The 11,959-nt window shown below is 33.0% G+C and overlaps 1 protein-coding gene across 1 annotated transcript in view; it reads left to right on the top strand.

Annotated features, from left to right (window-relative positions):
- Nucleotides 1-847: 847 nt before the first annotated feature.
- Nucleotides 848-11,959, top strand: part of LOC110604641 (novel plant SNARE 11) — a 30,403-nt gene continuing 19,291 nt past the window's right edge. The window contains exons 1-4 of the mRNA XM_043952564.1: nucleotides 848-1,368; nucleotides 1,726-1,818; nucleotides 3,195-3,288; nucleotides 3,408-3,445. Of these exons, the coding sequence (XP_043808499.1) occupies nucleotides 1,292-1,368; nucleotides 1,726-1,818; nucleotides 3,195-3,288; nucleotides 3,408-3,445 (302 nt within the window). The 5' untranslated portion in view covers nucleotides 848-1,291. The remainder of the gene's footprint in view (nucleotides 1,369-1,725; nucleotides 1,819-3,194; nucleotides 3,289-3,407; nucleotides 3,446-11,959) is intronic.

Genomic DNA, 11,959 nt, shown 5'->3' with positions numbered 1-11,959 from the left:
ATATACTACAAAAGTGTACCTAATAGTGATAACAAATTAATTTGGCACTTTACTAACTCTGAGTTAGGGTATCATGTTGTTGCTCACAATGACAATACTATCAATAGTTATGCTATCCCAAGTAAGTGGAAGCAGATCTAGAAGCCCCATGTCCCTCCAAAATTCAAGAATTTTATGTAGAGTTTTAAGAGGTATCTTACCAGCAAAGTTAACCTAAAGTTTAAATCAATAAACATCGATTCTTGTTGCCTGTATTGTCCAAAATTTGAAACTATTGATCATGTATTTCTACTTTGCCTGTATGCCAAACAACGTTGGTAGATTTTAGGATTGAATCTTGAGTCACTTGAAGCTACCAATTTAGCAAACTTTGACTCAAGAGGATAAAGAGAATATGTGTGCTGTGGCTTGGAGTATCTGGACCGCTTCTTTAGGACAATACACCTTCTACTGCAGAAGAAGTTGTATCTTCAGGTCTTAGGGTTTTAAAGGAATGAAAGGAGGTTCAGCCTATTACATCTGTAAATTTATAATTATTTTGAGAAATAAAGTAATTTTCGTATATTAAAAATAACACAGCAATATCTATAAAAATTACATTAATTTTAAATAAAAAGAATTTAATTGATTGCACTATAAACTAATTAGAAAGTGTAACTAAAATAAAAAAGGATTATTTAAATTAAAAAAATTAAGAGAAAATTTTGAATAAAAATAATTTAATAATAACAATTGATAAAGTCAAGCAAATTAAATAAAAAATAAAATATCATTTTTTAAAACATATATTATTACCGTGAATTACGCTAGTTAAAAATAAATAAATAAATTTTAAACTTGTAAGTACATCACAAGGAAACTTGTTTCCTGTAATTCACATTTGTTTCTTGGCAATCGGGAGACGCTGTAAATCCTTCGATTCCTGGTCTCCTCGATCAATTCATGAACCTGCATTGTACGGATCCTATCGGCATTTCAAATTCTGGATTTTCTTTTTTGATTTTGTTTCCTTGAAATTTCCTGGATTTGAATTTCGGGTTCTGGAACCTGCAATTCCTTGGCAATGGATGTAAACGAGAATGTGAATCAATATGTAGGGATTTGAATCCTCTGCATTTGTTTGGATCAAATCTGGGAAATGCAAATGGATTTACTTTTCGCACGGATCGGATCGAGAAATCTTTCACATAAGTGTTAGCTGGTTTTTTTGACCTGCATTTAGTCAAAGGGAATCAGATTTTGTTTAGGATTTGAGAAATTTAGTGTTGCAGTTGGATACTTTAATACATAGATGGATCCGATATCGGCAGTTAGCGAAGAGCTTGGGCAGATCGACGGGCAGATAGCTGATATTTTTCGAGTCTTATCGTAAGGATGTTTCGAATTTCCTGCTACTTAGATCATTGATGCATTTTTTATTTTGGTCAGTTTTTTATTGTTTTTGTTGCATTACTCATTTTCCGTTGATGGTATGGCACTTTAAGCTGTAGAACAAATTAAGTGGATTTGTTAATTTATCTTCATCGAACCGCATCTTTTTTGTGCAAGCTTATGTAAGTAAGCCTTGATAAATATAATACTGCTGATTTTGTCTTTTGGAAATTGGAACATAATAAGATGTTGAATAACGCATTTGAAGCTGGAGAATCATCAAATTTGGCACTTAATAATTTGCTAGTTATTGGTGCTTGTGATTGTGAAGTGTAACTTGTGTTATGCTTGCAGAAATGGGTTTCAGAAATTGGAGAAGATCAAGGATGTTAATAGGCAGAGTAGGCAGTTGGAAGAGCTTACTGAGAAGATGCGGGAGTGTAAAAGGTTTGGCGATACTGCCTTGTCTATCCTTAGCTTGCTGTCCACGGTTCAACTTTGAATGCATGCATATACAGTTGCCTAATAGCATAGTGCCCTAGTAAGATAATGTTTGTGATTTAATTTGAATCACTGGCAATTGTTTTGCTGACTTGAATGTCTTAGTTATGTGCTTAGCATTATTGATAAAGCATTCTAGACAAAGAGTGACAAAATTAACAAAAAAAGGTTCTTGTAAACCTTTTTTGATCAAAACTTTTAGAAACTTTTAGAACGCAGGGAAGTTTGACCCAAGTGTTTGCTTGCAAAGTAATTATGGGAGGCCCAGTCCAAGAATAATGTTTATCTCCATCCCCTGTAGGACTGGGATGCTCGTGATCTATACCAAAATAATTACTTGACGAGAAGTTTCAATGCATTGGTAATTTGGCAAATGAACCTTTGACAGTTACCAATTATCTTGACCAGAGATTTCATAAATCATAGCTCCAGAAGTGATGAATATGATCTATTCCTTCAATGGCATGAGATAAACATTGTATTTAATTTTTTTCTTTTTTTTAATGAATTCCTTCAGGATTGTGCTTATCACACGCCAAGGAATTTAAGCAAATCTTGCCTTGTAACATACAAGGAATTTAAACAAATTCCTAGCATTACCTTAGTTGGAGATTGCTTCAAATTTCCAACATAAAGAGCTTCTTTAATGAGAGCTCTTGCAAGTGTATACATGTGCTTCAGTCCTTGTTCCTTGCCCATCATGGGTGGACCTAGGCTCAGCCCGTATTCCTTCATTTAGGTTGCATGATCAGATTGTGATAGAGAATAAGGAACACAAAAATAGGAATTGACTGAACAGAGAAAGGGATTTGGTATTTCGGTAAACCATAGACTACAATCTCCGTTAATATAATGACAGTAGTATATAAGGAACACAAATATAGAAATTGATTGAACAGAGAAATTGATTGAATAGAGAAAGGGATTTGGCATTTGAACCAAGTACAAATCAATTTGTTAACAATAGTATATAATATTCTTTCATAGTCCTCCTTATTTCATATCTTGGGGTTCACTTATGATATTATGAGGCCATAATAGACCTTAAGAACTTGGTGCATGCACTGTTGAATTTTTATGGAATGGAATTCCAACGTTTGAATGACTACTAGTATGCTTTTATCTTCTAAGACTATTGTATTAAAATGTCTAGTTCTTTAGGTTTACTATCAATTTTTTTTTCCTTGTATTGTTGGAATTGTTGTGAACATCCCATAAAAAAATTGCCATATTCCAAAAGGAAAGTAAATCCTTCTAGTATTGTTATTTGTGTTTTTACTATTTATTCTTTGCTCATTAGTCTGAGTTTTCTTGTTTTCCAGGCTTATCAAAGATTTTGATAGGGAAGTGAAAGATATGGAGAGTAGAAATGACCCAAACACTAATAAAATGCTGAATGAGAAAAAGCAATCAATGGTGGGCCTTTTTTTTTTTTTAAAAAAAATAGAAGTCAATTTGCTAATTTGCTTCCTAATTATCTATGTTGTTCTTTTATATGTCTAAATTTTCTAACTGTCATTGGTCTTTTAATGTAGATCAAAGAGTTGAATTCTTATGTGGCTCTAAAAAAGCAGTAAGTTGAATTCTTTCATGATATAATATTTTAATTCAGTGTGGCACCAGATATAGGCTTGCAAACGTATTACAATCTGATTGTTTTATTTTGTTATTTGTCTTGCTTTTACTTTTAATTCTTTTTTTTTTTTTTTTTTTTTTTTTTTTTTCTGTTTCACTCATTATGATGACATATAATTTAAAATTTCATCAAAATTGAATTTTTTTTATTGTTAACTTTTGCCGAACTAGGCAAGGAACAATTTATGATGGTTGGCTTAACGACTTTGCTTGCTACTTCTTGTGTTTTGAATTGAATATCTTGATTTCTTTCTTTCTTTATAGCTATCACTTTATTGTTCTCTATTGGTAAAATATTTGAAAAGTCCATTACATTTGGCAGTACTTACCTATTTTACAATTTAATTTTTTTATTTGGTACTTGTTCAAAAAATAAAGGAATGATGATTATAAAAATGATACATATTTGTGGTAAAATGATATCTTCCTTCCTCATCAGTTATCATGTACAATTTTAGTATGTAGGAATAATAAAGGTCATGTTTTTTTCCCATGCATAATGCATTTTAATTTTTATGTGATTAAAAAGTCATATTGGCTTGAATTTTAATGAATTGAGTTTTTCATCAAGGTGCAACATGATATTTCCAGAAGGGCAAGGTTAAATATTCAAATGCTTATGATGGTTGATAAAAATGTATATGTTACATTTATATTATGTAATATATGAATGTTTATCATCAAAAATATATATCAAATGCATTTATACATAATGGGTAAAATTAAAAATCATTGCTCTTTTAAGTTATGAATATTATCTATAAAAAAATCTATGCTAATTTTTTAGCAATTTATTTTTAAATATATAATATTTATTAACTAAGTAGATAAAAATTCATCTATTTTGCAATAAAACTTATTTTGATTATTTTCATATTTAAAAACAAATGGAGATAACTTTTCATTCTATTCTAAAAAAATGAAATTATGTTATTATGTCTATATTGTATAAAATTATAAATTAATATGTTACAAATAAAAAGTTTATATAACATTAAATATCCAATAAATGTTCAAATAATAATAGTTAGGGAAAAGAAAAGGCCATTAGTCCCTGACTATTGCCATTATTAACGAGTCATTTCCTATATTTTTAGAAACCTATTAAAACGTTCTTATTTTTTCTCTCCGTCCATAAAGTATTCATTCCTTCTCCTCTTCCTTCTTAAATAAAAAGAAGAAGAAGCAAAAAGAAGAAGGAGAATAAGATGGGGCTAATTTGGCCTTTTGCTTATTTTTAATGGCAGAAATAGACGGAATTGGATGGAAAGACTATTTTATTGACGGAGAGAAAAGATAAGGAAGTTTTAATAGATTTTTCAAAATCAAGGGACTGACTTGTTAATAATGGCAATATCCAGGGGTTAAATAGTAAATTCTCCTAAAAAAATATTGTGAGGTAGTGATAAAAAAGTTAAAAGAAATATTGTGATGTAGTGATTGATATAGTAAGACAAATAGAAAAGATATGCATTTAAATTATGGGCAAAGTATATAAAAGTATTTTGTGGGTTCACACATTTTCACTTCAAGTCTATGGTATGATTTGTATTAAAGTAGTATATTTTAGTATCACACTATTAACAAACAGTGGTAATTTCTAGATACTGTCAGGAAATATCGAAATAGCAAGCAAAATATAATTGTTAATTTTTTTCTTAATATTTTTAATGGAGAAAGTGGAAAAAAGTACTTTGTGCTTTCACTCATTTTTACTTCAAGACATGTGATTCAATTTATATTAAAGAAGTATCTCGTGATATGATTTTCATGTTAATATTTTTTGACGACGTTTGGATTTTGGAAATTATCGTTGTTTGCTAACAACACAATACTACTAGCTACTATTTTGATACAAATTGAAATACAAACCTTAAAATGGAAAATCGATAAAATTATAGAACACTTTTTTGTACTTTTCTCTTAGATTATTAGCGGGTGAATTTGAAGAGAAAAGGTGGAGAAAAAAAGTAAAACTTAAAAAGAGTACTTTGGTTTGGCAATTGTGGTTAAATATTGGGAAGTTGGCAATTAGTTGTTAAATGTTAGCGATTGATGGCTAGCATTTTAGGGGTAAAATCATGGTTTTAAATAAGACTATTACGTGACGTAACGGTTGTTATGTAACGGGTTTTTGGGCTGTTACCTCCTTATACAACGCCCCCCCCCCCTTGATTTACCGGCATAACGGCTGTTACCGGCATAATGGCTGTTACCGGCATAACGGCTGTTACCGGCATAACGGCTGTTACCGCCATTAACGGTTGCCATTGAATAACAGTAATGGCCATTATCGCCCGCCATTACGTAACGGTAATGGCCGTTACAGTCGTTGCCATTACCGTCTGCCGTTGCGTAATGGTAACGACAGTTACCAATGATTAAAATTATTTTATATCCTTTCTCTTTTGCTCCCTATTCTCATTTTCATTAGTTTCTATACTTTTCAGCAGCTTCAAAGGCTATATTTTTTAAGTTCTCTTCCCTTCTTTTTCAAATTTCAATCTTCCCTGCATATTTCTCATATAAGCTTAGATCCATCATAAACTACTCTATTTTCAAGCTTATTTCTTCTAAAAATTTAGTTAAATTTTATCTATGTTAGTTTTTGTTGACTTATTTGCTAATCCTAATTGATTCTAGGGATTTGATTTGATTTGATTAGGATCCTTAATTATCTCTGTAATTATTATTTGATTATTTGCTTCCTGTTTAGATATGATTCTTTGTGTATAAATAGCCATGTAGACATATTGTACAAATCAAGAGTGAAATACAAGAATACTCAATATTCTTCCAAAAATCTTCATGGTATCAAAGCCTTTTTCCTGATTTTTTGGGGTCAAATTCAATTTTTCCTCTTCAGGGTTTCAAAACCCTAAATTTACTTTTTTGGTACTAACCCATTTAGGAGCCCTTCACTCTCTCACCGCCGGCACCAGAAGAACCGCCGGACTGCCGCCGGCCGATCGACCAGCCCCGACGCCGGAAAAGCTTGCGCGTGAGGCTCACGCGCCACCTCTTCCCGGCGCGTGACCCGGCGCTTCCCGGCGCGTGACCCATCATCTGCCACTGCTTTGCTACTCCGATCACTCCGGCGACGATTCCGATCATCTTTCCGGCCTTCCCGTGCTGCTACCCGGTCCTTTTGGTGAATCGATTGGGCTCTCTTGTGTGTACACCCTTGAATACCTCCTATTCTGTCACCGTTTATAAACCTTTACCATGACAGAAGGTAAAAGGGTGTCAATGGCAGAAGGTAAAAGGGTGTCGATAGCAGAAGGTACAAGAATCTCGATTCCTAACTCTGATTCCTCATTCTTTAGTGCCACATCTGACGTTGTAAAGTCAGGTAATACTTCATCTCTCCATAATATTCCATGGATTATCGATTCTGGTGCGAATAGACACATGACAGGTTCGTCTAAAGGCCTTCTCAATTATTTTCCTTCCCTAACCAAAGATAGTGTCAAAATTGCTGATGGCTCTTTTACTCCCATATCCGGAACAGGTTCTGTTATTTGCACATCGAATATTAAATTATCATCTGTCCTCCATGTTCCCCACTTTCCTGTCAACCTTTTATCTGTTAGTGCTATCACCAATGCCCTTAATTGTAAAATTGAATTCTTTCCTGATCATTGTGTTATTCAGGATCTTCACACAGGAAAGAGGATTGGCAATGGTAGACTGCATGATGGCTTATATATGTTGGAGGGTGATCCAGGTTCTTCGATATCTCAAGCCTGTTTTGGAGAAAATAAAGATGTCAATCAGGAAATAATACAGTGGCACAGACGGTTAGGACATCCATCATTCTTTGCCTTAGAAAAACTTTATCCTAATTTGTTTGCTAGAACTCAGTTTGATTCTCTATTTTGTGATGCTTGTGAGTATGCTAAACACACTAGAACATCCTATCCTTTGAGTCATAATAAAAGTCAAATTCCTTTTGCGACTATTTATTCTGATGTTTGGGGGCCTACTCAAACTGTCTCATTGTCTGGTAATCGATGGTTTGTCACCTTTATTGATTGTTGTACTCGAATGACTTGGGTCTATTTGATTAAAGCTAAAAGTGATGTCTTTTCTTGTTTTCAATCCTTTCATAAGATGGTTTGTACTCAATTTAATACTAAGGTGAAAATTTTGAGAACTGACAATGGAAGAGAATACATGGATAGTAGCTTTTCTGCTTATTTGGAGAATAATGGGATAATACACCAGACTAGTTGTCCTTATACTAGTGCTCAAAATGGCGTTGCTGAGAGGAAAAATAGGCATCTATTGGAGGTAGCTCGATCTCTTATGTTCACCATGAATCTACCCAAAGCATATTGGGGAGATGCAATTCTTGCATCTGCTTATCTTATCAATAGAATGCCTCTCAAGAACCTTGACTTTATGAGTCCTTTGGCGGTTTTACAAGGGAAGAATTCATACGTTGTTCCACCAAAAGTATTTGGGTGTGTTTGCTTTGTCCATACTAGGACGGCAGGAAAACTGGATCCCAAGGCCCTTAAATGTGTGTTTGTTGGATATTCTCCAACACAGAAAGGATACAAGTGTTATCATCCTCCCTCTAGGAAATACTTCGTTAGTATGGATGTTACCTTCCGAGAAACTGAACCCTACTTCAGTACCAACCCCTCACCTCTTCAGGGGGAGAATAATGAGCAAGAAGAGGTGATCCCGAATTCCGTGATTTTGAGTGATATGGTTCAACCAGAAAGTTTGAGTTCTAGTAGACAGGGGGAGATGTCCAATCAGGGAGAGAGAACTGGTCGTTTGGACAAGCCAGATTTGAGAAGGTATTCAAGGAGAGACAAGGCAGAAGAAGCCATTATGCAGTCTACTCAGAGTCAAGAATCTTCTCCTGGTGAGTTACCTAGTCATGAATCTTCTTCTGGTGAGTTACCCACAACTCTTTCTTCTGGTGAGTTACCCACAACTCTTTCTTCTGGTGAGTTACCCACAACTCTTGAATGTTTCAATGACTTAGATAAACCTATTGCACAAAGAAAAGGGGTCAGATCTTGCACTAAACACCCTATTTCTAACTTTGTTTCTTATGAATCTTTATCACCTTCCTATAGAGCCTTTGCCTTGTCTATTTCCTCTGTGTCTATTCCACAGGATTGGAAGAAAGCTCTTGCAGATCCTAAATGGAAGAAAGCAATGATTGAAGAGATGAAAGCATTGGCTAAAAATGAAACTTGGGAGCTTGTCACTCTTCCACCTGAGAAGAAACTCGTTGGCTGTAAATGGGTATTCACAGTGAAACATAAAGCTGATGGCACAATTGAACGATTTAAGGCCAGATTGGTTGCTAAAGGTTTCACCCAAACCTATGGAGTGGATTATCAAGAGACATTTGCCCCAGTTGCAAAAATGAATTCAATCAGAGTTCTGTTATCTTGCGCGGCCAACTTGGACTGGGACTTGCAACAGTTTGATGTGAAGAATGCTTTCCTCCATGGAGATTTAGAGGAAGAAGTATTCATGGAAATTCCTCCTGGGTTCGCTGATGAGAAGACACAAGGAAAGGTGTGCAAGTTAAAAAAGGCTTTGTATGGGCTAAAACAATCTCCCAGAGCTTGGTTTGACAGGTTTAGCAGAGCCATGATGTCCTTTGGTTACCAACAAAGCAATGCTGATCACACTCTGTTTATCAAACATCATAAGGGTAAGATCACCCTTCTTATTGTGTATGTTGATGATATAGTGGTGACAGGTGATGACAAAGAGGAAATGGCTCAACTAAAGAGGTTGTTAGCTCAGGAATTTGAAATCAAAGATCTGGGAAAACTGCAATATTTTCTAGGTATCGAGGTGGCCAGATCAGAAAAAGGAATTTTCATCTCTCAAAGAAAGTACATTCTGGATCTTTTGAAAGAAACTGGTATGATGGGGTGTAAGCCAGCAGAATCTCCCATTGAAAGTAACCACAAGCTGAAAGCAGGAACTGGTGAGTCCGTAGATATTGGAAGATATCAGAGATTGGTAGGAAGGTTGATTTATCTCTCACACACTCGACCGGATATAGCCTATGCTGTTAGCTTAGTCAGCCAATTCATGCATGACCCTCGCGAGACTCATATGCAAGCTGTACTTCGCATCTTGAGATACCTAAAGTCTGCGCCAGGGAAAGAGCTTCTTTATTCCAAACATGGTCATCTCCGAATTGAAAGTTTTACAGATGCAGATTGGGCAGGATCTCTCGATGACAGGAGATCCACATCTGGCTACTGCACAGTTGTGGGGGGAAACCTTGTCACTTGGAGGAGCAAAAAACAAAGTGTTGTTGCTCGGTCAAGTGCGGAAGCAGAATACAGAGCAATGGCCCAAGGAGTGTGTGAACTCTTATGGTTGCAGAAGTTATTGGAAGAGTTGAGATTGTCCGAGAGAGACAAGATAACCTTGTATTGTGACAATAAAGCTGCTATAAGTATAGCACAAAACCCAGTCCAACATGACCGAACGAAGCACATTGAAATTGATCGGCACTTCATTAAAGAAAAATTAACAGACGGTGTCTTGAGCCTAGTTCATGTGACTTCTACTGAGCAACTTGCGGATGTGTTTACTAAAGGGCTTAACAACAAGATCTATCATAATCTGATTTGCAAGTTGGGCATGTGTGACATCTTTGCACCAACTTGAGGGGGAGTGTTGACTTATTTGCTAATCCTAATTGATTCTAGGGATTTGATTTGATTTGATTAGGATCCTTAATTATCTCTGTAATTATTATTTGATTATTTGCTTCCTGTTTAGATATGATTCTTTGTGTATAAATAGCCATGTAGACATATTGTACAAATCAAGAGTGAAATACAAGAATACTCAATATTCTTCCAAAAATCTTCAGTTTTTAATTGTTGTTTTTCCATTTTTTAAAAATGTTTTTGCTTTTTTAATTGTTGTTTTTCCATTTTTTAAAAACGTTTTTGCTGATTAAAGTGTTAGTTTTAAGTTAAAATTGCACTTTGAGCTGTTAGTTTATCTATAAAGATTATGTTGATTTTTCTTATTTTAAACTATATGATGTTTAACTTAATTTAAATAATCTATATTTTATGTATTTATGTTTATTATGCATTTGTATTCATTGTTCTGAATTAAATGTAATCAATATCATTCATTTATGAACTTTGCAAATTTTTTTGAAAAATTTGCGTAGCGTCAGGCCATTACCATTACATTACAGCGTTTCAGGCATGTTTCTGTTATCCGTGGCTGCGATCGCAAATGTGGCTGTGATCGCGATTTAAAACCATGGTTAAAATCTAATAACTAGAGGTGTAACTTTTAGTGTTAGAATTAGGGCTGTGCACAGTTCTTGGAGGTTTCGAACTGAACAGAAGAACCGTATCGGAACCAAAAAAGAACTAAAGAATTGATATCATATAACCTGAACTGTACCGAACTGAACTTATTTAGCTATTTGGTTCTGGTTTCTTGTAGAGAACCGTACCAGAAGCGTATGAAAAACCGATTTTATATATATTATTTTTAAATAATTTTAGTGATATTATAGTTATATTATATAATTTCCATAATATATTTTATATCTTATATAGTTTCAATAGAATCTTATAATTTATATTACTAAAATTATAAGATTCTATTTAATGAATTAAAATCTTAATTTTATAAATTGTTAAATAATATATGATAGAAAATTGTAAATAAGTAAAGGTATAAACAAAATAGTTATTTGAGAGTTATTCCAAACTTAATAAAAGTTTAGTTCCTTGCGTATGTATATACACTCTCTTTGATTATTTTTATATTTAATACTACCTATTGCTTTTATAAATTAAATTATTCATATAATTTAAAAATGACTCTCTCGCTTAACTATTAAATAGTTACTAAAAATATTATAAAATAACCATATAATCTAATTAGTTATTAAAAATTTCTAACAATATGATTTAAATAATTTAATTAGTTAATCATAGTTTATTCTATCTAAATAGGTTATATATATATATATTTATTATTTCAACTATAAATATATTAATCACTTTATAGTTTTTAATTATATTATATGAGTGAACCACAAATTAGTAATATAATAAGTCTTTATATATTAATTACACATATATTTTTGCATTAAAAAAATATAATTAATAATTATATATAAAATAATATAATATTTTTACTGAGAATTGTATAGAATATATATTAATATTGATATTATTATTGTTTAAATGTTAGTATTTTTTTTTTTTTGATATTTGTTATTTACTATTTAAAATAAAACATAAGAATATTATAATTTTATTTGTAAAAAATCAAGATTTGAACTAAAATTAAAATTAAAATTGAAGTTAAAAAAAATCAAAATAAGAATCAGAACCGAACCAAAACCGTACTGAAATTGCTTAGAACCGTATTGAAATTTGGTTCTAAGTATGGTTTCTTAAAATCAAAGAATCGGAGG

Source organism: Manihot esculenta, chromosome 17, assembly GCF_001659605.2.
Source record: "Manihot esculenta cultivar AM560-2 chromosome 17, M.esculenta_v8, whole genome shotgun sequence".
Lineage (NCBI taxonomy): Eukaryota > Viridiplantae > Streptophyta > Magnoliopsida > Malpighiales > Euphorbiaceae > Manihot > Manihot esculenta.
Note: the sequence above shows the minus strand (reverse complement) of the source record. Positions and strands in the feature narration are given on the sequence as shown.